Source organism: Penicillium solitum, assembly GCF_028829755.1.
Source record: "Penicillium solitum strain IBT 25940 chromosome Unknown utg000001l_segment0_segment0, whole genome shotgun sequence".
NCBI lineage: Eukaryota > Fungi > Ascomycota > Eurotiomycetes > Eurotiales > Aspergillaceae > Penicillium > Penicillium solitum.
In genome coordinates, this window is record NW_027072121.1 from 564,417 (window position 1) to 590,322 (window position 25,906).

Sequence of the window (25,906 nt, forward strand, 5' to 3'; positions counted from 1 at the left end):
ATTACCAGAGATCGAGGATCGCGTGTCTGGAACAGTCGATTACTACAAGTCTCGTGTTGACCTGTGAGCGGGTTGTCCAGGGCAACACGTGGGGGTAAACACGTGACAGTATCAAAGTACCGGATGAAATAGGGAGAGGAACAGATCGGATCTAGACAGAATGTTCTCTCCAGGGTAAACCAGTAGCCACACCGAGTTCTTAATGCGAGAGTATGTACACTCAGGTCTTCTTCCCCTTGCTGTACGTTTTTACGAATGCAGATCGTTCAAGTCGGATATGGCTTTACTCCAGCATATGTACTTGTTTATCATTTCACCTAGGAGGATCTTGATCATGGTGACGCCAGAGATGTCATCAAATCAGCCTTAGCTGCATGAACTTCCTTCAAAAGGTGCGCCACTAGCCGGTCATGCGTGGTGCCCGGGAGCCCGGCCGATGGGCAGCCGGCTTCGGCTCCAAAGCCCTGCATCTCTTTCGGGTATGAGTTAGTGGTTTCCCGCATGCGAGCCGACAGAGTCTCGACTAGTCGCTGCATATGTTTTAATTCGCCTAGCATGACTTGCGCTTGAATAGTCAATCCCAGTGCCTGGTCGTCGACCGAGTGATCTCCGATCGTGACGGGTTGATGAACTACCTTCTCCAACGAGGGCCTTGTCTCGTTGGGACCACTAGTCATACTGTGCCCGAAGGACCTGTTGGATCCGTTCATAAAGCACGCCCGGATCATCGCGCGGTACCACGCAACTAGTCGGGAACAGATAATTGCTAGTATCAGCTGGTTCTGTGGCCGGAGAGCACAAACGCACTGTAGCATGCGGCAGACTGACATCCCTGCATCTTTATTTGCTTTGAGAACTGAGCCGGACATGCGTGGTGGCTCGAGTCCACTGCTATCAGGGCTGCCCGCGTTTCGGTGGGAGACGCAACTCGCCTGGGGGATGTGGAGTGAGCGAAGAGATTGCGTCGCAGTTATTATGCAAGGGGTGCGACGTTGTGAGTGACAAGAAGCTGCAGCAGCTTGGGGTGGTGTTTGGACTGGAGTAAGGATTGAATCTGGCACAGCGAATAGTGGGGTGGGGAGATCGGGAAGCGTGGAGCAATCCCGCGTCGGTTCATCATGATTGCGAAGTCCGTCGGAGTGGAGAGGTATAGGAACAGAGCTGAGGTGTGAAACAGTGCCAACAGGGCTGAGATGACCCGCTTCAAAGGTGCCAAGGTATACACTGGGGTCAAGATCGACATTCATATTGAGATCTAGGTCGTCTATCGATGCATCTGCGAACAGACCATCACTGAACTCCACGTATGGGTTAAGTTGATCATCATGGGCTGTACATTGGGCGAATATGGACTGCCAGTGGTCGTTTTCAAGAGGCATCGAGTCCCCGAGAAGGCTTGGATACTCAGGGGTAGAGGCTTCCATTATCGCACGGTGGTACTTTTTCCCCCGATGGCGCCTCAACCTTGGTTTGGATGCTCGGCCCGTCAAGTGGGATCTAACCCGATTGGGCTAGTGTTCGTTTTAGCTCAATCTCGCGTCGCCCAAAGTTTTTAGCTGGGGATACGAGGTTACATCACGACGTCAGTTCTCTCCCTGTCTCTAGCCTTTGAAAGCATCCCACAATTGTGAAGTCGAAGTCGTGCTCTGGAAGACTGCCCAGATAAAGCTCGATGCGGTCAATTACTCCACAGCTTCACTTGCATATTTCTTATCTCTTGGCAAGGAGGGGCGGAAGTGGGTTGTAAGCGGGACCAACATCAAGCGATCTACGTAGGTAAGGGAAGGCAAAGACAAAAGCTAGTCGAAGATGCTCGGGAAAAAAAAAACTAACAGGGGAACTATCTATATTAGCAGGACGTCGGTCTACGAGTAATCCCTTCATGACAAGCAGAGACCGACGCCATGTACCGAAATCGCATTCAAACTTCTAGATCGTCCAAAACCACTCCGCATACCGCCTCTTACTTACAAACCCCAAAACTCAAAGATTCCTGCGACAGATGCTCTGCCTCGAAAGTACGTTGTACAAGGGAGAAACCCTTCTGTTCCCGCTGCGACAAGCTTGGATACACATGCTTTTACAGCCCAGCAAGACGGGCTGGCCGCCCCTACCGGTCAAAGAAACAGGTCTCAGAGGGAAGGAATAGCGAAGAACCAAACAGACTCTCTGCGAGAGATATAACAACAACCCAGTTTGTAGATGAGAGCGCGAAACTATACTCCCGCTTCAATGGCTCCACCACACCTGCCAACGTGACATCCAATATCCCAATCTCAAATTCCACCCCGTCCAACAACAAAGCGGCACAGGCAGACCCTAGTACCACAAAGAGCCATGAAGTCTCCGATCCGGATTGCCTGCTAGTCGTTCTAGAAATATTCTCCGAACTAGAAGTATCAGCAGACCAATTGAGACGAGAATTACCCGTCGACGCAAGCCTTCTCAACACAACTGCACAAACCATCACAGCAGCCTTCCATCGCCTCTCTACAGTTTTGATATGTCCTTGCTCACAGCAAGCGGAGGTGGGGATGCTCGTTTCGGCAATCTGCATGTCCATCATCGATATACATGCTATGGCAATTTCGAACTTTGCGAAAGACCAACCTCCAACTGGACTACTCAGTCAATCGACGCCATTGGGGATTCCCGGTGTCGGGCTTAATAGGTCCCCTGGGCATGGCGCTACAGCTATGCAAGTCTTCACAGAGCTTTCGGAGCTGGCCAGGCTCATTTTACAGCTTACTGAGCGATACAACGAAGGGAGTGGGGGTTTAAGTTGGGAAGGTTTAAGGAATGGATCAGAGCTGCCAACGGACATTATGCCAGGAATGGCTACATTCTTGCGTGAGAGGTTGCAGCAAATCACGAATGACGCTACTTATTGGCTTGGATAGATCGAGATCTCTTTCTTCGATGTGGGCTTTTTTGCATTCACTTTTGGAATATTGTCATTTTGGAATAATGGGCCACAAGTACCTAGATACAGTCGGCGGCTTATGCGGCCTCTATACCTGACGATGTAATACTTGGATAATTTGAATATCCAGTTAATCGAAAGGCACGATTCAAGACAACACAAGGGACATGGAATATGGCTCAGCGCTCAGCTCAGGCACTTGAAGAGTTGATACTAATAGCCAGGCCACACCCGAATTCCCATCATATCCATTTATCTAATATACTCCAATTAAGCATTGAACAAAATTATTCTATAGCATAAACCACTTCTTCTCTTGTCCTGCGACAGCAAATCCAACCTTTCCCTCATCAGCTAGTTTCGATAGAACCTGCGTTATGAAAGGCCCCGCCATCGCCTCCATCTCGGGCCCGTAGAGACATACGATGATCTCCCGTAACGTCAACGACGCCCTTCTCTTTGTGTTGCCCTTAAAAGCTGATAAGACCTTTTTCTCTCGCATTTCCCAATGTCTGCTCCAGATTATGAGTTTGGCTGGTAGGTCATCTATCACGGCACCATGGCCGGGATATCCAACTGCTATATCTTCATTGCCCACACTTTGGGTCATGACTTTCAAACTCTTCATGTACTGTCCTAGATCTTCCACAACAACACTGCCTCCATGTCCAAGCACATTATCACCTGTGAACATGGCGCCACTGTCCTCCAAGACAAAGCACATGTGGTCTTGACTATGTCCGGGCGTGAACACGGCTCGCAGGGTAGTTCCCTCGGCAGTAAAAGTCTGTCCATCACGAATCGAATGCTGGCCCGGGTCCGGATGGGCCTTGTGCACCGACCCGGCCAGATGTGGATACTGAGCCAATAGCGCCGGAAGACCACCGGTATGATCGGTATGCCAGTGGGTCAGCAGTACCTGAGATATGCTCAACTGGTGTTTGTCAAGATAGTTGACCAGAGTGGTGAGCCAGATTGGACATCCCTATCGACATGATTCTCTTGTTTAGCCTCCAAGTACTAAAAATGAGATGTTCAAAACCGCTTACCTGTCCTGTATCTATCAAAATCCGTCCCTGGCCACTACCGACCAGATACGTATTGGTTCCTTGCAGTTGCATGTTGCCCGGGTTTCCGCCAAGTATTCGTACCACCTCTGTGTTGAGTTCCGCGACAGCTGGGAGATATGGCAGTCCAGCATTTCGAGCAGATAAATATTCCTGCCACCCTGGCTGCGTCCACACTTTTGGGGTGGACATGTTCCTTGCTGATCGACTCTAGACGCTCAGATAGGCTTTGCGACTTGGGTAAGCGATGTTGGAATTGAAAGGTGGGGGCCCTTGGATTTGGTGAGCATATGCGGATAGGGCATGTAGGGATGCCTGATATACAAGGCATTATATCCAAGCTAGGACCGAACCGGAAATTCCTCGAGTCCTATATATTTCTTTCTCCTACCGAGGTTTATCCTCTTTTTATGTATAGAGAGGAGGTAGAAAAAAAAGCGCGCCAAAAAAAAATATTAACGACCACGACCGAGAACGAGCGACAGACCTTGATACATCAACAGAGCAAAAATAAGAATGCCCCCGGGCGTTAGCTAATAATTCCGGGTAGCTAACGCCGAAGGGCATGGAAGATAGGGACTTGCTGCGAAGTGGACTTCTCTTCTATATGTATAACCTGTGATGATTCTAACATAAAATTTAAAGCATAATGAGGGAACTTTACGGGAGAAACGGACAGGTTCCGTAGCAAGGCAAGCTAAAAAGGAAGAATACACTCCATTCTAACCGCCTGATCAGGGAAGAGTCAGAGGCTCGTCCTCTATTGAGACATCTTTCGAAGAATTCTTCGACGTGTAAAGAGACTGGGACACCGCCTCCCTCATAATAAACGCTGGAATACTCGTGATTAACTAACACGATGGGATCATAATTGATGACGGCTCGTGTTGAGGGCGAATTTTCCACGAGTCAAGATGCGCTGATCGAAATTGATGGTCATATCCCGTTTCTAAGACAGAACACAGGAGTTCTCGTTTTTTTCTCTTCCGAAATCCCGAACCGCGATACGGATATCCCCGAATGTCACCATTTACCCACCTACGTGTGTAGGCAGTTAGAAAAGTTCGACATCGCGGTAAAGTCAAAATTGGGCCATTTTGGCGGTAACCTTTATCCGGATCGCTCTTGAAGAAATGATAGTTCATACTCGCTCTTTACCTCATTTCGTAAAGATGTACGATGGTATGTCTATTGGGCACCCCATAGTACACAACTCACTCTTCAAATAGGAACCATGAAATTGTAGTGTCATATAAAGGTGTCAATGACCTGAAAGTAACAAGTAAGGAGACCAACACGCATCTATACAGGGAGTTGAGTGATTTCGGGTTTTTCTCTTGCAATCGGCTTCCCGGCAATGAATTGACCTACAGCCACACCGCCATGCATCTGCCAAGGCCGCTGCACAATGTCCGATAGTCAATAGCAGTTGTAAGACCGGAAATTGAACGGAGTGAGAGTATTCCGAACTTCATGAAGGATCAATTCGAGAAGCAGTGGATTCCACATCTAAAAGGCCTGCTCGCTCCTAGAAGTGAGAACCACAAGCCCTTACACCGAGTTCGGGCAGCATAGCATTCCTCTCAACTTGACTATGTTCTTCTCTTCGAGCATTTCTCTCGCTTTCGCAGCTACTTGTGCACATGCTCTACCCGTGTTCACTCAGCCGCTCGCGAACTACAAATGGCCTACTCAGTTTGTCCGGAGTGGGGAGGCAAACATTCAAGTTCTTGTTCAAGGCGCAGGTCCCACAGTTGTAATCATCCCCTCATACGGACGAGATGGAGGTGACGATTACAACTACTTCAGCAACTCCCTAGTAGATGCAGGGTACCTTGTGTTGCGACCTCAACCACGGGGTACCTTTGAGTCCACGGGACCGATTACCAACGTGACACTGGAAGACCTGGCAGCTGATATTGCAGCCGTAATTGATACACTCGGCGGAGGGTAATCTATCGTGATCGGCCATGCATTTGGTACCTTCCTGGCTAAAGTGAGCTCCGTGCTCTACCCAGAGAAAATACCAGCAATTGTGGTAGCAGCCCCAGGTGGCATCGACCTACCGATCGATATCGCCAAAATGCCTTTCATCACTGGCAACACCTCTTTGCCTATCCCCGAAAGACTCAAGGCTCTTCAAACGGCCTTCTTTGCGCCGAATCACGATTCTCATATCTGGATCGATGGGGCACCCCGACGCCATGGAGCACGCCGCTGTGCAAGCTTATGGTAGCTTGGCATCTCATTGGGGCGGCGCCAATACTACGCAGGTCCTCGAGCTGATTCCTGCGGATGACCCTTTTCAACCAAAAGCCCAGTGGAATGTGACAGCGGACCTGTATCCGAATCGAGCCACATCGAAGGTTATTGCCGATGCGTCGCATGCACTGTTCCCTGAGCAGGGAAATGCCGTTTTGGAGGCTGTTTTGCCGTGGTTGAACCAGCAGAGCTCGCACATTTGAGCAGGAGGATAGAGCTTGCAAACAATAGGATCATGGAATGAGATAGAGAGAGAGCTCTGAATGGATTGACGTAAGTCAGGAGAGGGGAAGTTAGGCTCAAGATCTTTGGGTTGTTGAACGAGGGAGCAAAGAAAGATAAGGCTGAGTTTGTGTTTTGTAGGTATCATATGAACGTTCATAAATATGTAGATTTACCTACCTACCTCAATTTACCATGTCATGCATACATAATCGACCAGAAAACTTCTAAAATTTGGAAAACTTTGAGTTAGAACACTGCAATTCTATCCATCCATGGATCTAATATTTGCTTATTAAGAGGTTCCTGTCCACGGGTGTTTCTGCTATCATGAATATCCAAACCCAGTCTCTGCTTAGTCTGGCTTTTGATCCTATTCGCTCTACCTACGCGATTCAGCGCATTACTGAGACAGATCCACACTTTCGAATGAATATAGCAACAAGAATAGTGGGCCGCCTATGCGACCTTGTCATGTCTTTTTAGTGGTGTTTTTAGATGTTCTTTTAGATGTCCTTTTTAGGTGTATAGGAAGGCGGTAAAAAAAGCATATCCTGTGCAAGAGACCTTTCTATGTATAACCTTTGATTCTAGCGGGCCCCTTCTGGGGTTACCTCATCAGTCAAGATAATTCATGGAAGGAGAGAACAAGTCGTTAGGGAGGCCCCAGTGATCCAGCCTGACTAGGAGGACTCATCAACTGCCTAGAAAGGGCCCTTAAAGGATAAAAGTGCATCATAGCTGAGACCCAATACTAAAACCGGAGCATGAATATAACATATATCTACTCTCTGTGGCAAAGGAGTCCGTCGTTCATTATAGTATTAAACACAAGAACTATAGACAGACATATAACCCAAACATCTCCCAGCCCATCACCTCAAACATTGAACCACATCTTCACCGCACGTAATGGTAGCTCGTACTCCACATCCAAGTAATATCGCCAAGCGCTCAGATCAACATGCACCGTTTTGCAGGTCCAGTCAATGACAAAAGCACTCTCACGACCATGCCAGAAGGCGAGTATCGCGCCAGCAGTGGTAAACCCCCCAACAATGATACAAACAAGCGACGCTCCTCCAACGCTTCCAGCGTAACCGATATCATGCTCGTACGTCTTGGCCCTCAGTTTTTGAACGGATCCTTTTCCCATTAGATGTAGGACCACCGGCAACACGCCAACCAGAAGGAATCTCCCCACGATTCCGATGCTCAAAATACAAAAGGCCACAAACATCGTAATTTCGGGGTCGGTGATATCCATACTCTCGTCAGAGAAGGCAAAGTCGTAAGAGCGAAAGAGGAGATCTCGGGCACAAATTTGCTCCACGGGACACGTCGACGTTCCTGGTGCAATCGATATCTGTGAAGCGAGACAGTCGTATGTGGAATACGGGGATTGGGGGTTTGTGTTGGATCTCCAAATGTACACCGAAATCAACCACTGCACGAATGCCAACGTGTTCATCAGCCACTTGCCCGCCAACGCCGCTCTGGGGTTATGTCTGAGGGCGCACGAATAAGGATGAAAGTTCAGCAAATAGCCATACTTCCAAAGCGGTATCCAGCTGAGCATCCCAGGTGCTGGGTATATTGATCGATCGGTGACGTGTCGCCCAAAGTCGAACCACCACCAACCTACCGAGACCAGCTCCCAGAGCTGGATAATCCAAATATCCCATTCAATCATTTTGCACGACTCCGTCTCATCGCTGTATTGGGCCTTGTGAAGCTTTAACAATTGCCACAACGCCGCAAGCAAGATCATATAAACCTCGGTAGACGCTCCAATGGTGGTCGCCCAAAATGCCGTAGAACGCGGTTCGCTTGGGACGACCTTATAGTCGTTGAAGCAACCCGCTACTTGGCACCAGCTGTACGAAATCCTCTGAGAATCTGGTAAATTCGCATCGTAGTATTCCAGCTTGTTCACGTATGAAATCCCCTGCGACGCAAGGTCGCGCATACTTTTTTTCAAGTAGGAGTCGATGACAGTGCAGTTGTTCGCGTTGTCAAGTGCGGGATTGCCATAACATTCTTTGAACATGGTATTCTTATACAGAGCGTATTCCGCGGTTCCTTGATGCACACCTTTATTGTCTGTATTCACGGCGAACAGGACGGTGACAACAACGGCGATTGCAACGTAGGAGCCGAATGCCACAAGTGCAACCCATATAACTCCTGTTGTGGTAGGTCGAATCCATTTTGTCTCAGACCGTGAAGGGAACGCAGGAAATATACAATCATCACCTAGTTTATTATCAGTCCATACTCCTCGGATTGTCAGGGTAAGAAAGAAGAAGAAAATGAATGCGCACCGTCATCTCGATAGTCATTATGACCTACTGTGTTATAACCAAACGGGTACGAGCTTTCCTCCGATGAAGGGGCATATCGTGGCATATTGAAGGCAGAGACTCAATGCGCTCGGGTTGGGTTCGAACAGTTGGATGCGTGGACACGGATTGCTGGGATGCTTTTTGTAAAAGAGTAAAAGGCTCTTTCAGAGCATTAATCTCCCTGAAGTGTTAATATCGGAATTTACAGTACGAGGAGACCATAGGGCAAAGTACTATGCCATATATCTTTTATAGGCGCATGTCGGCCTTCAAGTTCGTTAGTAGCAGTCGGCGGTGCAAAAGTGCGCCTTGTGCTAAAACAAACCCAGCCAGAAATCGGCGACCTCGGGGACGTTGTGGCGCGTTCTGGCCATTTAAGTTAATTATAGTTTGACCAGGGGTATGCATGAGCTAGTGGCAGATTGGATAGGGCTATAGCCTGGATGGCTCTTATTGGTCGGTATGCACACGTCGTATCTGCAACATGACTCAGGTCAAGCCTCATTATGAGTGGGCATCCCTGATGCGTAAAAGCCCGGGTAAATAGGGCTCTATCGGCCATTGTGAATGGTGTTGATTGGACTGCAAGCATTGGTTCGGGCTCCGCTTCCTTCACCGTCCAGTTGGAGTCCGCCAATTTCGAGACTAGAAAGCGACGATCACCATCTCTCCACTAAAATAGATTGTGGATGTGGTGGTCCAGTGTTGTGCGGAGTATATAGCCTGAACACGAGGTTCGTGGGGGGAGGGCTGCGCCGGATAGGAGCCTCCACGGTCTGTGTCTTATGCAATAAGAGGAGCCGATTTGAGCCGCCCTTCCCACTCGGAGCTCATATGATTCTCGGCTTCTGAATCTAAAAAGCCATTACCAAGGAGATTGAGATCGGTAATATTAAAGGATATAGAAGAACTCTTCTTTTCTAGGAAGAATAAGAAAGACGCCCAAGGAGTAAAAGGAGGAAATAAGGTTGTTCCCGGGGCACAATCGGGGAGGACTCCGGGATTGAGCTCGTCAAGCGCGGGTCTGGGCTGGGTAAAGGAAATTGAAGATCATCTCAAAAGGATTTCTGAAAAGGCCATCTAAAAAGACCACCAAAAAGACACCACAAGGCCGGGGCCGACTATTCTTTGTGTATGGTGATATTAGAAGTGCCTTTTCCCCAAAGAGTATCTTTATCGATAGCGTGTTATTATCTATAAAAGCACTGCCATTGCATTCTCTCCCTCCTGAAACTCAACAAGCATTTCTCGAACGCACCTCGTCATTTCACCCTGATAAACCTGTTCCCTAATTATAAATGGATTACCTGAAACCCTAGACTTCTCCAGGTAATCTCTCTCATTTAGTACCGGGCGCCCATTTCTGAAAAAGTGGAATGCCAGATAATACAGCGAGAGACTATTTGCAATAAGGAGATTTCCCACACTCAATTCATACTGGTGCTGGGATCGTCTTCGAAACTGCTCCCAGGACATATGCCATGTTTTCAATGCCCCCTCGAGGGCAGACAGATCAACAGGAAGTATTGAAGTTTGAGCTTCTAGCAGAAGTGAGTGAATTGCCAAAATTAACAGATTTATGCCGAATTTAGTTAGATTTAACTCCGATGGAGACTGTCTGACCATGAGCCCCTTGACAGAGGACAAGAAACAGCTAGACGGATCTTGCGCTGGGAGTGCAGCCCACAATGAGGCAGAACAGGCGTTCCAGCTTGGATCATCACAAGGGAAAGAGGCGCGTGTGTCTGTTCGTAGAAGAAGTGGCTTACTGCCACATAGAAAAGATTGATAGCTTTCCACTGTGAAGACGCCCCAAAGAACTCTCTTCTTGCACTCTTTTTCTATCCATGATTGCCATGAATGTGCATTCCGTGTAGCTTTTGAGCACTCGCCATGGATTTTGAGAAGCCCCACTTGCCGTATGGTTGCGACAAGGAGTGGGTGCAGGAGCCGCGATGCAGCCCGTTCCGCTGCACCTTCCCCGTTTGCCATACTCGCAAACTGGAAAAGCACTACGGCTTGAAGCTCTTCAAGTTTCGGGGACGTTTTGTCGCAATGAAGACAGCATTTGGCGAGTAGGGATGATAGGGACCCATGAATAAGTTTTGCATCTGATTTCGATATTGCGCCGTTTTCAAACCCAGCTCCTATGAAACAGACCGCTCTGACGAGCACCGCGGGGGACAAGGCCAAGCAGAAAGTCGGAATGTGCAGTATAGGAAAGAAGGAATGGAAATGGGCAAGAAAGAGCCTCGCGTATGTTTCCAATCGATATACAGGCACGGTTCCCGAGCCTTCTAGTTCCAGGACATAGTCCGCAGGAAGTCGAAAGTTGTCTGGGCATAGATACCCCATATTCATGGCGATCTCCGGGCCGCCGATTTCATATGTCCATCCACCGGTGCTATGTTGAGGCAGGCTGTGGTCACCGACTATCGAGGGATTATCTTGCGGTGTCCAAGTGAAGGAGCTCATATCGACGCAATTTTCAAGGTCAGCCAACTGAGCTAGAAAATCGACCTCGTCCGGTGAGCAACTGTCGAGGAATGACATGTCGACAGATTGTTCACCGAATACTGCTACGTCTGGAACTTTGTAAGGCCCATCCTCATTTCCGGTTTGCGGTGACGGAGGGGAATTAATCCCCTTGGTTCTTCGCGCGCGCTTCTTGCGCTCCGCCCTCACGCAAGTCCACCCCCTTTGCAGACATCGAGAACACGGTGGATTTGTTCTGTTAAGTTCACATCGAAGCTTCGATTCGGAACATGCGATACAGCTTCTATTCATTGTCCTATATCGGCTAGTACAGAGCAACGGGAATATAATGATCTCGGGGATTCGCGGTGGGAGGGGAGATACAGGAAGAAATCCCAGTTTCCCATTTCCACCCGACTTAGCCGCACCTGACTGTGGCGTTTTGGGGGCGCTCGCCTTTCAATTCTTTTCAAACCTTCAAATTGCCCTGGCCAAGTGTAGGGTCTCACTTGCTGGCGTCTAGGGCTGCTTATTGCTGTCTCGCGGGTTTTTCTCCCAAATCCCCGTAGTCCCGAAATCCCCGAAATCCCGAATCCTCGAGACCATCCAACCAACTACTTATTATATTAAATAGCCCTACTTAACAATATATTTTTTTATAATCAGATTCAACGAACAAGCAGCATTCTACAAGGAACAGAAAAAGAAAACATTCCAAACCATCATGTCGGAGACAAAATCCATCGAGTGACCATCCACATCAACCACTCGAACGTGGTTTGATCGCTTCTGTTTTGTTCAGAAACGTCGAGATCCAACAACTCACTCCCCATGGCAAAAGCGAAGCATAGTTGTGATCATCACCCTATCTGCCTTTACTGCGCCATTTGCATCCTGCATCCTCTTCCCGTCCTTCACGACCCTCGTGGACCACTTCCATACAACGGAGACCAAAGCCGCCCTGACAACAACTGTCTTCCTCCTAGGTCTTGCAGTTGCTCCTTTGTGGTGGAGCACACTGAGCCAACAATATGGCCGCCGACCTGTGCTGGTTTTCAGCTTCCTGCTATCGACTATTGCCGTGATCGTCTGCGCTGTGTCCAATTCTCTTCCCTTGGTTACCGTGCTCCGCCTCATCGAGGCACTAGGATGTTCATCTGCTCAGAGTGTCGGAGCAGGTGTTATCAGCGATGTATTCACTCCGACCGAGCGTGGTTCGGCTCTAGGGTGGTTTTACCTCGGAACCCTGATTGGACCCATGATTGCCCCAATCATCGGAGGTGCTATTCAAGTATGGCTTGGCTGGCGAGCAAACCTGTACTTCATGGCCATTTTCACATTCAGCACTGCGATTCTTACGATGTTATGTCTTCCAGAGACACTGGTGAAACCTCCCACCGAAAACAAGGAAAAGCTACAGTGGCACCAAGTGATCTCGCGTGATGCCTTTGCTCCCTTGCCAAAATTGAGGCTATTGACAGTTCCTTCGATCGCTTTGACAATCGCCTACGTCAGTATCTGCTTTTCTAGTCTCTACTGCTTCAACACCACCCTTCCCTATGCATACTCAGCGGCACCGTATAACTTCTCCGCCATCGAAATTGGGCTCTGCTATATCAGCAATTGTCTCGGATACGCCATTGGAAGCGTTGTCGGTGGAAAGTTAAGTGATGCCAAACTGCGTAAATACCAGTTGAGCCACAATGGAGAGATTCGCCCAACCGAAAGAATCAAGACTGTGTGGTACGGCGTTGGCTTTGTGCCGGCAGGTCTACTAATCTATGGCTGGTTGATTGAGAAACGAGTGTTCTGGGTTGCTCCCCTCGTCGGAGCATTCCTATTTGGACTAGGAATCATGCTTGTCACTTCGACAGTCATGCCGTTCCTTGTTGATGTCAAGCCGGGTGCTGGTGCCTCAGTTGTTGCTGACTTGAATTTGGTCCGGAATATTCTGGCTGCTATTGGCACCGTGCTATCGCCGATCGCAGTGGGAAATATTGGATTTGGATGGTGGATGACAACTTTGGCAATAATCTGCTCCTTGTCTGTTGGTTTTGTGGTGATCGTTGTGTGGAGAGATTCTGCTGAACAAAAGACGGCGGATGTCGAAGATGCAGTTTGAACCTTTTTTTTTTTTTTGCTGATGACCTTCCTTTTATTATGACATGACATTAAATGCACGTGAAAGAAAAATAGACTATAGAATATACTTAATCAATATAACAATATACACAATACTCTGATCCATATATCTTCCCTGCTAGTAGCGTCATTGTCTCTAAATAGTGGCGAGTGATAGGAACAATAAGTATATGTCCGTTTGCCTAGGCCCGCTCAGCAATTAAACCGAGAAGTTGCTGGTTCTGACTTCGATATGAAGGTAGCACGTAGTCTAACCAAACCCTAGCATCAACAGTGAAAAGCAAAGACTACAACCCCCTTACTTACTGGAGATTTGCACCTGCTGATCTCTCTTCGGAGTCAAGTTCTCCTACCTCCGGCAATTCCCCATGACTGGGAGAATGACAAGGCAGCTGATATCCTGCGAAAGGCCAGGTCGGAAGTTGCAGATTTTGATCAATGATCTGGTCCTTGATATCTGGAATATACTGGTGAAACAGTGAAAGACTTGTGATGACATGCAGATGTACACCATGCACGGGGTATCGCGGTAGAGTCCAATCGTGACAACCCATACATTATAGTCACCGCCATGGTTACCCTGCCTTGAAGATTGTTTGCGCTCTTATTTGAGTAGTGCTCTGTATGCCCTCTGTCCACTACTGGGGCTTTGATTATGTTATCCATTTGGCCCGAGACAATATCAGAGACATTGTGTTTCATCTATGTTAGAGATAGCAGTCTCTTTGCCATATAATGTTACGACCAACAATTCGGTCATCGTGGCTGTTTGGAAGATAGTCATTCACTTTTAGTTAAAAAAAGCAAAAGCATGATCGTCATTCTAGAAGGATCATGGATGGTGATCTATCCCCAAAATGGATACATGTGGATGCCAGATCTACCAGGCTGGCATATTATACTGGATGACTCATCATTATGTGCCATACCTAGGTAACCCTGGAAAATGCATAAAACTGGTGGCAAGAGGGCTTGCCCAGGTGCATGCAGCTTATGGCCAACTCAGCAAGATGTACATTAAATCTTGATCTCCATTAATCAGATTGGCTGGAAACTGCATATGTACTTGTATGTTGTACATCGTAGTTTTATGTATCATCTAATCTCCTTTAAATTAAATCTAGACACCCTTACCTTGTTAAATCATCAAAGCATCGCCAGGAACAGGTAAGTGGGTCATGTCTAAATTAGACTCTCGTGACTGGGAGACCTCCTTTCCCCGGACGTGCCTCAACGTGGCCCCAGGCATTTCCAACATTGAACATTTACCTTTTCTTTACCGCTCAGTACTTTTCTTTTTCTGTCTGCCTGGCGCCTACCCTTCTGCGACATGGGTCTGTAAGCGCCTGTCTCATCACCTGTTTTGCGTCACCCCTCGCCCACCTTCTCCGCTCTCCTGTGATCGCGGCATGATCCCGCAACATGGAATCAGTCGTGTATGAGAACTCGCCTTTGGCCGAATATTTGGAAGGTGAGCTATGTCCAAGATCTCCGAGGAATTCAAACCAACTGACATCCTTGCCAGGGGAGGGTGGAAACGAAGAGAGCTGGCCCGTGGAGGAGAATCACAGCGACGATGATCATACCCGTTCCTCCAACTTTGCCCCCCGAGGAGCTTCCAAATTCCAAAATCGCGTTCGAAACAAGCTACCAAAGCCTCTGAATCTACGAGGCACACCGCAGGGGGAACTCATTGGGAAGCTATATGACACCTGCTCGGTACGACCCCTCGTCTACGATAGCAGGGGATCATGCTGACACTTCTTCTCGTCTAGTCCGCCCTGAACGTCCGATTGGCACGAAGCGACAACGAACGATTTTTGGAACAATTTGGCTACGTTATTGTCGCATCGCAACTCTTAAATGAACACAGCGCTCCTTCCTACACATCCGCGGCAGATGTCCTATCTGCAAAGCAACCCTCCGCTCTCCCGTCCCTATCTACAACTTTTGGAATTCAAGGCGCCATCGTCACAGCCGCCACATCTTTTTCTATCGCTTGGCTATTACATTGGACCCGTTCAAGGACTGGGTCAGGACTCAGTCTCAAGAAAGTTGGAGTGCTTCTGATACTTGTGCCCGCTGTCGGTGTTTTGTTTTATGCTTTTGCAAAACGGCAATGGTTGAAATATCTCCGGCACCAGGCTGTTGAGGCAGCTGGCGCTTTCATTGGAAACGCTCAGGGATTTGACTCTGCTGCGTCAGCTTCTGTGGTCTTCATTCAGGAGGTCGAACTTGTCTCGAGAGGTTATCGGATGTAAGAACGCGACGTTTTTGTTCGAGATTACAACAGGGCTAACCAACTACCACAGAAGCACTCCTCTACCCCCCATCAGTCGGCTGGAGGATCTAGTACAAACGCGACGATGCTTGAGATTACGCAGAGCGGTCTCAGAATGCTTCTACTCCATGCTCGAGCGGTATATTCAATCCCAGAACACATTACGCCCACTTACCGATGACGGCAATCTTGCGAAATATTACGACATTTATGACATTGGACTGGAAGAACTCGAAGCGGTTGAGGCGTCGCTGTCGCAGCGGGCCAACGAAGACCAGTACTCATTGCGCGCTCTGAAGGATCTATTTGGAAAACTGTATAGTGTGAGAAAAAGCGTGCTGTGCTGCTTGCTAGCCCTAAGCGCCGATGGCGGTGGCTCCGATATTGCTCGGTGGAGTTCTGCTGTCGAGGAAATGCGTGAGCTTGCTACGGTGACCGGCAACAGTATGCTGAAAATGACAGCAATTCTAAATGAAGAGGACCGTGAGTGATGACTCCTGTTTTATGACACAAAGACGTTGGCTAATATGCGCAGGCGATACCATTCCTCCATCCCCGTTGCCTTCCGCCTCACCAAGCAAGGACCACCTGCGTTCTCAATTCCGACGGCTCAACTCTTTGTCACAAGGGGTCCGTGCCTTGCATGCTAAAATGCACATTGCCAGCGAGGAGTCACATGCCAATCTAGAACGCGCAGACCCTGATGAGTTCGAAACCAACCTCCTTACACAATATGACTCCATTGGCAGTGATCTTAGGGCTCTTCTCCAAGAGTGGGAAGCTGGTAAAGCCGCATTGGTAAACCAACACGATCGCCTTAGCGTCGGGGATCGCTCGCGGCCACCAAGTACTTTCTTGTTACCCATGTCCCCCACCCCCAGTCTGGGAGGGTCTACGGCAGTCGAGGGCAGCCCAACGGATGCACTGAAAGCCCTCACTGGCGATGGCCGGCCGGATCTGACCCACACCTATGATGATGAGGAAATTTTCGAAGCTGTTGTACTCCCGGCCTCGAGAAACAAGAGAATGTCTTTGACCAGAGACGAGCGTCTTGCACGTGTTCGAGAAGACCGTGCCAGACAGGCGACTGCCAGAGAAAAGGTAGATGCTAGCAATAACATGCTCAAAGAACTGGAAATGGTCATCAAGCAACGACCAGGAAACAACTCTGCAAAACGAGTTACCAGCATCTAAGACAAGGCTTGGATTTCTGTCTCATGCTTGATGCATTCCACACAGAATTCCTCTTTCGTCTGCGCCATCCGGCGCAGGTTTGACTTCAACCAGCGCTAGCAGCAGGGAAGTCATAAATTGATACCCACAACATGTACATATAGACGGGGCTCGGCGACATCGGTGTTTATTCGAGGACTATTGCCTCTTGCTTCTTGCTACTTTGCTTGTTACTTATTTATTTTGTGCCATTATTATCTGTTCGTCTGTCTTTAAGTGGCCTTGGATGGCGGTTCTCGTTTCTGTTGAGTGTGGGGATTAACCTCGACCTCTTTTTTTTCCAATTTGTACATTACAGTTGGCCCTTCTTCAAATGAATCATTCTTCCAATATCCATACTACTCGTAATTGTTGATCATAATATCGGCAAAAACCCTTACGGCGATGGATGTGAAGGAGGCCTTGTTGCCTTGCCGCCTGAGGTATCAAACTTAACCCGAAAGGGACATATCGCCAAACGCGACCGCGTCTTCCCCACCCTCCAACGCGATCCTTATATTAGACCTGCTGCCTCTTTCATCTTTCTTCAAATACATACCCAATTCACTGTCCTCATCCCCCTACCACTTTCTTCACTTCGAAAACACACTACTTCTCCTCTTCTTTCTTTACGACCCATTTTAAATACCCTAACACACACAATCATCAAGAGTAAGTCGGCCAACCCCCAAATCGAAAAGATTGTTGTGTGCGAAGAACCGACCAATTAACCCACTCTCTAGTGTTGGAAGCACGATTGGAACAGGCCAGCCTTCTGAAGCGCGTATGTGATATATACCACTCAACCCATTCAGTGATCGACAAAATACTAACACTGCTGTGTGTAGGTCGTCGACGCCATCAAGGATCTTGTCCAGGACTGCAACTTCGATTGCAATGATTCCGGAATCGCCCTTCAGGCCATGGACAACTCGCACGTTGCCCTAGTTTCCATGCTGCTCCGCGCCGAGGGCTTCTCCCCATACCGCTGCGACCGTAACATTGCCCTCGGCATCAACCTGCTCTCCCTGACCAAGGTGCTCCGCGCCGCCCAGAATGAGGACATCCTGACCCTCAAGGCTGAGGACTCACCCGATGCCGTCAACCTCATGTTCGAGAGTGCAGAGACAGACCGACTCAGCGAGTATGATATCAAGCTCATGGATATTGACCAGGAGCACCTGGCCATCCCTGAGACTGAGTACGCCGCTACCGTGGAGATGCCTTCTTCTGAGTTCCAGCGTATCTGCAGAGATCTCAACGCGCTGTCCGAGTCTGGTAAGTAACTTTCCTCTTGAAGCAATACCTAAGCCCGGGTGGTAGACAAAAAAAAGTCCCGTCATACTAATTTCTTCCACAGTTGTGATTGAGGCCAGCAAGGAGGGCGTCAAGTTCTCCTGCCAGGGTGATATCGGTAACGGATCCGTCACCATCCGCCAGCACACCAACGTCGACAAGCCCGACCAGAACGTCGTCATCAACCTCTCCGAACCCGTCGCCCTGACCTTCTCTCTTAAGTACCTTGTCAACTTCTGCAAGGCCTCCAACCTGTCCTCATCTGTCGTGCTGCACCTCTCCCAGGAAGTGCCTCTGCTTGTTGAGTACGGTCTGGGCAGTGGTCACCTGCGATTCTACCTCGCTCCTAAGGTAAGTTCTTGGTTGTTCAAAGGTCAACATCATTGGAACCCGAGCTAACGTGGGTTTGAACGCAGATCGGTGATGAAGAGTAAACGAATCGTTCGGTGATTTGAGGGGATATGGGCAATGCTAAAAATGAAGCTCGATGATAATGGAGAGAACTTGGAGGAAATGTTCTTTCACTACATCCCTGACAACAGGGATTTTTAACAAGATGTTCACGATAATTTACACATTCAGCGGTCGAGGTTTCGACCTCGCAAATTTTTCTAAACACGCATCCTTCACTTAGAATTCAAAGATTTCCAACACAATTACGAGTGAAAGAAGATTCTTAGAATATTCCACCAGCCATTGCGCTAGCAAAAAGATATATTTCATGACTTCATGTATTTTATTATGTCCACCACTCTGAATAAAATCCCTATAAAACCTCAACACCAAACCCAGCGACCGAAACCTAACGAGCCCGCAGGCAAAAGGACCCTAAGGAACCTCGCAAGGTCCACAACCCCACTAATCAGCAAGGTCGCCAAAAAAAAAAACTCTTCCCAGACACCACCCCAAAAAAAAGAACCAGGGGGGAGGAAACATGAACTGACCTTGAAAAAAAGAGGTGAAGCGCCATCCCCACCAGAATGATCGGAATCGAATGATACCATCCGCCCCTCCGAAGAGAAACAGAGCAAGGTATGCTGCGTATTGCACTAAAGTGTCATCACACACAATCTCCGCACCGACTCTCCCAAGGGGTCCAGGAGCAAGCCCCCGTCGCCCGATGTTTCTGATGTCAAGTGCAAGTGTGGGTAAGAAGTGATCTAGGATCACACCAGGCCCTCACGGGCAGGACCGACGCCGACGCGCGCGAACGAACGACGGCGCGGGTTGGGGTTTGAAGATTCCTCCGAATTTCTCATTTGCAAGGGGTCTCACGAAGCTCTGGGCGGGACCCAGAGTCGCGAGGACGGGCTGTGAAAGCTCGCCGTGTGTAGCAAAGAAACGCAGCATTGGTGGGGATGGCGCTTGAAGAGGGAAATTTGGTCGATGGGTGGGTTTGCGGGTTTTATATTGCTGTCACGTGGGATGAGTCATCTGTGCGCTTGGCCTGTTTGGGAAGGTATAGGGCAGATGGTTTGGGATGTTGGGTTATTGTACTACGAAGGTCGGTTGTGTTGATTGTTTTTGTGTCAAATTGGATGTGGCCTTGGAAGGCTTTTGCTTTTGTATTGTCTAGGCTGGTTTTCGGCAATTCATGGCTGAGTTTAGCTTATACTCTCGGTTTAGGCCGACCCGCGCTGTTCAGCATAGCTTGGATACCTAGATGCAGTGCAAGACCGGGAAATGAGGGTACAGTATGGCTCTTTTTATCGTGTTCATTTTCTAATGGCGAAATGATGAATCATCTTAAATACGGGAGATCCGACGGTAAACATCCGATATCACAAGAACTGTGCTTTGATATGTAGTTATATATATCCAAATGCCAGTCATGGTTGAAAAAAGCTGTGCTACTAAATTTCCTCAGAAGCTCGAACGATATACGTCTTTCCTTGAACTTCTACTTTCTCCCCGGGAATTCTCCAAGACCCCACCCCTTCTCCATCAAACCCAACCACCATCGAAGGCAGCGCACCCGCAGCTTCCCCAACCAAATACTTCTCCTTCCAGCCCGATTCCCATTCTTCCCGTCTAGCACTAACATCAGCGCCCGACTTCTTAACAACCAGCTCACCAGATGCATTCTTCTGTCGCGTATGAGTCTGCGTCTGTCTCAGCGCCAAATACGTTCCCCAGATGCGACCGATAAAAGTCTTCGTAACCGTCACCTCTCCTTCCCCACTACTGAGGTCTCCATCATCCGACTCCAGCACCCATGAAAGACCTTTCTTAGGCCCCTCGGGGCCCTCTCTGAATGGCAATTCCCGCCATACCTCCTCATATTCCTTGTCAGGTGCACCGGGGAGGTCATGACGAGGCATCGACCCCATCTCGAGATCATTACCGTTTGGCAAGGGTACGAAAGTACCACAATCAACAGTCTCAAATGCATTGTGAGAGTCAAGCTCGTGAGAGAAGGTCACTCGCACTATTGAGTTGGTTAAAAGGGTTGTTCGTATACGTTTCGCTGAATATAGTGTATGTTTTAGTAAAAGATGTAGGCAACTTACAAGGCTCCTGACTCTCTACAATCCTCTGCCCGGCAATGGCCCAGTCTATTTTGCCTGTTGCCGTTTCGATCCGCAGATCAACGTACCAGTCCTTCACGGACATCACGATTGTATCGGTTGTTTCCTCGGCGGGCGTTGTGAGCCATCGGAATGAGATTCGCTTGGAGAAGCGACAGGTGGATTGGTCGGGTTTGATACTGGCCATATTGATTGTTGTAGGATTTCGGTGGATGGAGGTGGTTGACTATATTAGGTGGGAGTCGGAGCTAGTACCTTAAATAGATATAGTGAGATGCTGAACGAGATATGGGAAGCTAGATTAGGAATGTTGAAGAGAAAAAGATTGTCCTATCAAAGTAATTCTAAGGTTGCACATGTTATCTGAATGACATCCACTTGGGGTCTGGGTGTTGCCCCGCTCTAACTTTCCCCATCTCTCGCATCTCCCCTTCTCATCTTCTCCACAGGGCCCTTATGGAGGACATGACTGGTCCCCCCTGTAGTACACTAGCCGTTGAAAAATACTTCATTGTATCTTGGTCTTCAACCCATTGGCAAGCATTTTACTAATCCCCGTACAGACAAACTGGGATTATTCCTCAACCGAAACCTCTGATCAGCAGCAAACAAGACTAGTCGCTGGGTTTCTTGACCTAAACCTTATTCCGATGGAATGGCTAGATGAGGATTGGGAAAGTCTTTCAAATCCACCTCGTGCACCTACAGCGGAGGAAATCGACACTATTCTTCGACCTTATCGTGTTGACGCCCTTCGATGGCGCGCAGCTAATCTGTTCCATGACGAAACATCCCCTGTTTTATTACGCACATACTACAACGTAGAAGAAGCCGAGCGAGCTAAACACGACGAATTGGTACACATATGGGTCGATTCGGGCGCATTTGATGCAGAATCCTGGTGAACTGTCCTTGATAATGCGGAGCACTTTGACTTTGGGTCGGATTGGCGGCGTATATACGAAGTTCTTCCCGAAGTCGCTGGTCCACTTTCTCCTGAAGTTGAAGATGAATGGGTACCGCGACTTCGTGGCCCGGATTATTTTGATTATGTATGTCCCGATTTCAAAGCCCAACTTGCCGAAGCGAAAGAACAAAACCACGAGGAATGGCATGAGGCCGGCCGAGATACAATTATTGAGAGTATTGTGATGAGATTTCACAAACTTTCTACGAGGACATACTTGATCCTTATGGACCAGGAAGCTTACCAGTCTGGAAATCCATTGCTGCTTTATTTGGATGGCTTTCGAAACATTGTTCGCGAGGGCCTTCTGGATCCCGAGATTGACGATCTATTCGGTATCATAAGTAAATGGATGGACAGCGAGTTACTCGAAAATACAGTTGTAGGGGACAAATATCGAGTCAGCGGGGAGTTGGGGAAGGAACTCTATCAATTGACCGAAGATGATCTTACAAACCTACACAGTTAGAAGAAAAGATGATGAACATGCAACTTGTGATCGGATATTATTTGGCGTAACCAAGGCCTCACTGGAGGGGTTTGCATCAAAAAGGCGAGTCAAACGCCCCCTCTCTAGAAGCACCCAATATCACTTTCTATCCGCAAAGTCCAGCTTACAACTCTGTCCCTTGGGCCTCGAAGAGATGATCTGATCTTCCAGCTTCATCGAAGCAGTCATATCCGAAGCCACCGTTGTTCGATAACGAGAATACACTTCCCGAAGCAGCATCTTCATCTCAACCAACGCAAGACTATAAACATTATCAGCAATCAGCACCAGTAACCAGAGAATAGAGAAAGAAGCCAACTCACTTTTTCCCCGTACACCCCCTCCCACCAGTAGCAAAAGAAAAGAAAAGCCTATTCCGCTCAGCAGCCCCCTCCTCAACAAGCCAGCGATCAGGATTGAAACGATCAGGCTCAGGGAAGACACTGTCATTTACCCGATGCACCGAATAAGGCTGACAGCTAACAATAGTATTCCCCGGAACAGCGAACCCATCGATCTCCCTCCCACCAGCAGGTACATAGCGAGGAAGCGACATCGGAATCGGCGGCGCACACCGCAGCGCCTCTTTAATGACAGCATCGAGATACACATAGCTATCCAAGGGTACATTGGCCGGCGCAGCCGTAAGCTCCTTGTAAAGCTTGTCCTGAAAACAGAGGTTCTGAGGCTGGGAGAGCTCCCACATTAAGAAACATAGACCATCGCCTGTTGTGTCGATGCCGGCGGCCATGTGGTCTTTGCATTCTGCGGCGGCTTGCATTAGTTCCAGGTTTGATTCTTTGCGCTTGAGCTTTTCCATTAGGGAGTGGCCGTCGAGATCGGTTTGGGCGGCCATGTCTATCACGTATTGGTTTGCTTGTGGGGAGCTGCGGGCGTGGAGGAATTTTGGGAAATAGGGTGCTAATAAAGGGAGGTAGTACTCCAGGAGGTTTTCTATTGTTCTTTTAGTATTATTCATCATGGGAGTATAGAAAATTGGGCTATGCCTACTTTGGAGACTTTGGTGATAGGTCAGTTCGTGCATGATTTCGTAGTCTTCGGCTACGTTGAGAGATTTGAGGCCGCCAGGGCTGAACATGAAATGGGTGACGCAGTCCAGGGCATAGCAGTGAAGCAAAGACTAAGAAAATTAGCCTTTCTCATGTTTGATGCAATTTTCTTGACAACTCACGTAGACATCCACACTCTTTTGGCCAGCTTCGACACACTTAGATACAAACGTCATGGCCCGTTCGTGAATAACAGCCATGGGCTTTTCTTTCATGATATTGGTCATGGCGTATCTATCGGCAAAGATGCGTTTTCTTTTGCTATGCTGGTGGATATTAGCACTCGAGTATTTCATTTATAGTAAGAGCAAGTACCTCGTCTTTTAATAAAGTAGAAAACATTGTCCTAATCCTAGATTAGCGTTTGCCAACTATTTCTCCGGTGCAACAGCTTACTTGATCTTGAACTGCCTGAAAAGATCATAGTATTCGGTTTTGTCATATCCACTGCCCCCGGAAGCATATATCTCTTTAACCGCATCCAGGCTGGTAAACGATAGTTCGTTAGGGCTTAGCCGGACAACAGGACCATAGATCTTATGCAAGCGGTGAACTGATTCTCGTCGATTTGCAGTAAATTCCTGAAACTTAATCCAAAAGCTTGTAAATCGAGTATACCATGGCCCTGGAATTGTAGACAACGGTGAAAGGAATCCGAAGATTACAATGCATCCGCAAAGGAAGATTGCCCCAGCCCATAAAGACAGCATATTGTTGTCGTATTAGAGGGCTTCTGGATGATGAAAGGTTTGTCTTGAAGAATAGCGAATAGGCAATCCTATGCTTATTTATAACGTAGATGTGATTGAAGGGTGTGCAATTACCATTAGATAATAGACATAAAGTTGGAGATTTGATAGTCTATGCTCAAACGGCTAGGATTTGCCGATATCATTGCTATCGCAGTGCGGGGAAGGGCGACCAACGGACCTCCGGACTGGTCTTGAGTTGCGATAAGATTTGAGAGTTTAAACTAAAAAGGGAAATATGAGGAGATGGTAGGGTTTCCGACAAACTAATTGTTCCTTATAAATATCGGTCTGCTCGCTACTCATCTCTGTCTCGATCCTGCGTGGCGTTCCTATCTAGAACATATGCTAGAGGGAAGATAAAGACTCTTTCTATAACAGTCCGAGTGTATAGGGAAGATGAACACAACACATAAAATCACTATACCTGTAGTCCATTCAAAGATCTGTCCGATGCACAGGTGCCATGGACGTCACCAAACGAGCTCTCGGACACAAACTCCGAGGCTACAGCCGAAGCCAAAATCAAAAATACAAAACACTTCGGATCTATTTTGCGTTGATCCTTAAAGGCTGAATGAATCATAATGGTATAATAATCGATGGATGGCGCGTCGGGTCAAACCTATAGCCTAGCAGTGGGACTAAGCGAGAAGCCATGAGCTCACATATATTATGCCTAGGTGTATAGGCTAGTCCTGAGCTGGTTTTCTTACCTCGGTACTGATATAGGTACGGAGTAGTGACGATCTTATTAGCTACCCCGAGAGACATTACAAACGGGCTGCTGTGGCTCGTTGGTCGCCTAGCCGCGCGAACCAGGTATAGCGCAACACGTAAGTGAGAGTTCGGCTCGGGTATCTAGTACTAGAAACTTGAGGGGCTAAGCTTATGGGGGGGGGGGTTTCTGTTGATGGGATCCGGCGCCGTGTATCCGATCCAGTGCCTCTGTTCCAAAGGTTCTTCGTGATTTGGCTGGCCAGTTCTGTCTCGATGTTGCCGGTAGGTACCCAGGTCGGAAAACTCGTCACCCGTCTGTGGATGGGGTGGGGCAATTCTGGAGCATGGATTGGAGATCATGTTCTAGAATATGGTCATCGGTGTGGGTGCATAGATGCTTCGATTGGGTTGGGGATGTGTCGGCATTGATTAGCGCATCGTTTATCCGACTTTATACAAGTCCTCTGGTCTGGATCTGAGAAACTCAAACAATGATGGACCTTGACCCACTATGGTATGTATGGACCTTGGCCTTCTCGTTGCAAGGTATGGCTTGCACATTGAGGCCTATCCCGGCGGACGCGTTGCCTCCGGGTTTTACATGCGAAAGCACTTGGCTTTGGCGGGTTTAGGCTGAGAATGAAGATGAAGTGATAAATTGACCAAACTAGAGCGTTGATGAAAATAAGATCAAACAAGTGATGATGCAATTATATTTCAGTACCGAGGTACAGCTGTAAACACGCCCGCATGAACCAAGGATGATCTGGTCAGGGGCCATGGCTCGGACAACCTTTAAACAGCCTCAGCCACCTCTTGTCTCAGCCACATTGGCTAGGTCGCATTCCAGCTTCCCGTATGGTATTACAGCATCCATGGATGTTTCACTGCCTTACCTCCATATTACTTTCTGGGGATAGCATAGGACTCAGTGTGGCTTGGACTAATTGACAGGCCAGTGTCACAAGTTAAGTTGGCCTTAGATCCGCCCTGGAGGGTATGGATTGACCTAATCCACTCACAGTGACAGGATTAAGTAAGTTAAATGGACCGGGCGGCCGGCGGGGGCCCGCCTAGGCGACAGCCTATTTTCTTTGTAAGGCGTTGAACCTGTTCAAGAACATAGGTGTTCTCTCTTCATCAATCAATTGGACCAA

General features: G+C 48.3%; 13 protein-coding genes across 13 annotated transcripts; 7 read left to right on the forward strand and 6 right to left on the reverse strand.

Annotated features, from left to right (window-relative positions):
* Positions 1 to 332: 332 nt before the first annotated feature.
* On the reverse strand, positions 333 to 1,424 carry N7455_000220 (uncharacterized protein; the record flags this gene model as incomplete). The annotated part of the gene is made up of 1 exon (XM_040952253.2): positions 333 to 1,424. One exon carries the CDS (start codon positions 1,422 to 1,424, stop codon positions 333 to 335), a length of 1,092 nt encoding a protein of 363 aa, XP_040817450.2.
* A 480-nt stretch (positions 1,425 to 1,904) lies between these two features.
* On the forward strand, positions 1,905 to 2,900 carry N7455_000221 (Zn(II)2Cys6 transcription factor domain-containing protein; the record flags this gene model as incomplete). The annotated part of the gene is made up of 1 exon (XM_040952048.2): positions 1,905 to 2,900. The coding sequence occupies one exon, from the start codon at positions 1,905 to 1,907 to the stop codon at positions 2,898 to 2,900; it is 996 nt and encodes a 331-aa protein (XP_040817493.2).
* A 315-nt stretch (positions 2,901 to 3,215) lies between these two features.
* On the reverse strand, positions 3,216 to 4,218 carry nscB (metallo-beta-lactamase type thioesterase nscB; the record flags this gene model as incomplete). The annotated part of the gene is made up of 2 exons (XM_040952449.2): positions 3,973 to 4,218; positions 3,216 to 3,908 (listed from the first exon to the last, which is right to left on the reverse strand). Exons 1-2 carry the CDS (start codon positions 4,180 to 4,182, stop codon positions 3,216 to 3,218), a joined length of 903 nt encoding a protein of 300 aa, XP_040817086.2. The 5' UTR covers positions 4,183 to 4,218.
* A 1,366-nt stretch (positions 4,219 to 5,584) lies between these two features.
* Positions 5,585 to 5,944, forward strand: N7455_000223 (alpha/beta fold hydrolase; the record flags this gene model as incomplete). The annotated part of the gene is made up of 1 exon (XM_040952291.2): positions 5,585 to 5,944. One exon carries the CDS (start codon positions 5,585 to 5,587, stop codon positions 5,942 to 5,944), a length of 360 nt encoding a protein of 119 aa, XP_040817444.1.
* Positions 5,945 to 6,194: 250 nt separating this feature from the next.
* N7455_000224 (alpha/beta fold hydrolase) lies at positions 6,195 to 6,455 on the forward strand (the record flags this gene model as incomplete). The annotated part of the gene is made up of 1 exon (XM_040952205.2): positions 6,195 to 6,455. The coding sequence occupies one exon, from the start codon at positions 6,195 to 6,197 to the stop codon at positions 6,453 to 6,455; it is 261 nt and encodes an 86-aa protein (XP_040817154.2).
* Positions 6,456 to 7,354: 899 nt separating this feature from the next.
* Positions 7,355 to 8,883, reverse strand: N7455_000225 (uncharacterized protein; the record flags this gene model as incomplete). Its single annotated transcript, XM_040952166.2, has 2 exons — positions 7,355 to 8,730; positions 8,799 to 8,883. 2 exons carry the CDS (start codon positions 8,881 to 8,883, stop codon positions 7,355 to 7,357), a joined length of 1,461 nt encoding a protein of 486 aa, XP_040817415.2.
* Positions 8,884 to 10,831: 1,948 nt separating this feature from the next.
* On the reverse strand, positions 10,832 to 11,372 carry N7455_000226 (uncharacterized protein; the record flags this gene model as incomplete). Its single annotated transcript, XM_040952390.2, has 2 exons — positions 10,832 to 10,966; positions 11,097 to 11,372. The coding sequence occupies 2 exons, from the start codon at positions 11,370 to 11,372 to the stop codon at positions 10,832 to 10,834; spliced, it is 411 nt and encodes a 136-aa protein (XP_040817153.2).
* A 271-nt stretch (positions 11,373 to 11,643) lies between these two features.
* N7455_000227 (MFS transporter) lies at positions 11,644 to 13,416 on the forward strand (the record flags this gene model as incomplete). The annotated part of the gene is made up of 3 exons (XM_040952445.2): positions 11,644 to 11,789; positions 12,043 to 12,071; positions 12,146 to 13,416. The coding sequence occupies 3 exons, from the start codon at positions 11,644 to 11,646 to the stop codon at positions 13,414 to 13,416; spliced, it is 1,446 nt and encodes a 481-aa protein (XP_040817424.2).
* Positions 13,417 to 14,858: 1,442 nt separating this feature from the next.
* Positions 14,859 to 16,911, forward strand: N7455_000228 (vezatin family protein; the record flags this gene model as incomplete). The annotated part of the gene is made up of 5 exons (XM_040952173.2): positions 14,859 to 14,907; positions 14,962 to 15,155; positions 15,212 to 15,693; positions 15,749 to 16,200; positions 16,253 to 16,911. The coding sequence occupies 5 exons, from the start codon at positions 14,859 to 14,861 to the stop codon at positions 16,909 to 16,911; spliced, it is 1,836 nt and encodes a 611-aa protein (XP_040817174.2).
* A 423-nt stretch (positions 16,912 to 17,334) lies between these two features.
* On the forward strand, positions 17,335 to 18,659 carry N7455_000229 (proliferating cell nuclear antigen; the record flags this gene model as incomplete). Its single annotated transcript, XM_065603760.1, has 6 exons — positions 17,335 to 17,372; positions 17,453 to 17,601; positions 17,673 to 17,713; positions 17,778 to 18,207; positions 18,290 to 18,576; positions 18,642 to 18,659. 6 exons carry the CDS (start codon positions 17,335 to 17,337, stop codon positions 18,657 to 18,659), a joined length of 963 nt encoding a protein of 320 aa, XP_065462251.1.
* A 1,419-nt stretch (positions 18,660 to 20,078) lies between these two features.
* On the reverse strand, positions 20,079 to 20,940 carry N7455_000230 (uncharacterized protein; the record flags this gene model as incomplete). The annotated part of the gene is made up of 2 exons (XM_040952330.2): positions 20,079 to 20,653; positions 20,736 to 20,940. 2 exons carry the CDS (start codon positions 20,938 to 20,940, stop codon positions 20,079 to 20,081), a joined length of 780 nt encoding a protein of 259 aa, XP_040817315.2.
* Positions 20,941 to 21,209: 269 nt separating this feature from the next.
* On the forward strand, positions 21,210 to 22,189 carry N7455_000231 (uncharacterized protein; the record flags this gene model as incomplete). Its single annotated transcript, XM_065603761.1, has 3 exons — positions 21,210 to 21,266; positions 21,317 to 21,610; positions 21,680 to 22,189. The coding sequence occupies 3 exons, from the start codon at positions 21,210 to 21,212 to the stop codon at positions 22,187 to 22,189; spliced, it is 861 nt and encodes a 286-aa protein (XP_065462252.1).
* Positions 22,190 to 22,309: 120 nt separating this feature from the next.
* N7455_000232 (uncharacterized protein) lies at positions 22,310 to 23,576 on the reverse strand (the record flags this gene model as incomplete). Its single annotated transcript, XM_040952086.2, has 4 exons — positions 22,310 to 22,472; positions 22,534 to 23,164; positions 23,222 to 23,351; positions 23,403 to 23,576. 4 exons carry the CDS (start codon positions 23,574 to 23,576, stop codon positions 22,310 to 22,312), a joined length of 1,098 nt encoding a protein of 365 aa, XP_040817202.2.
* Between the last annotated feature and the right edge of the window lie 2,330 nt (positions 23,577 to 25,906).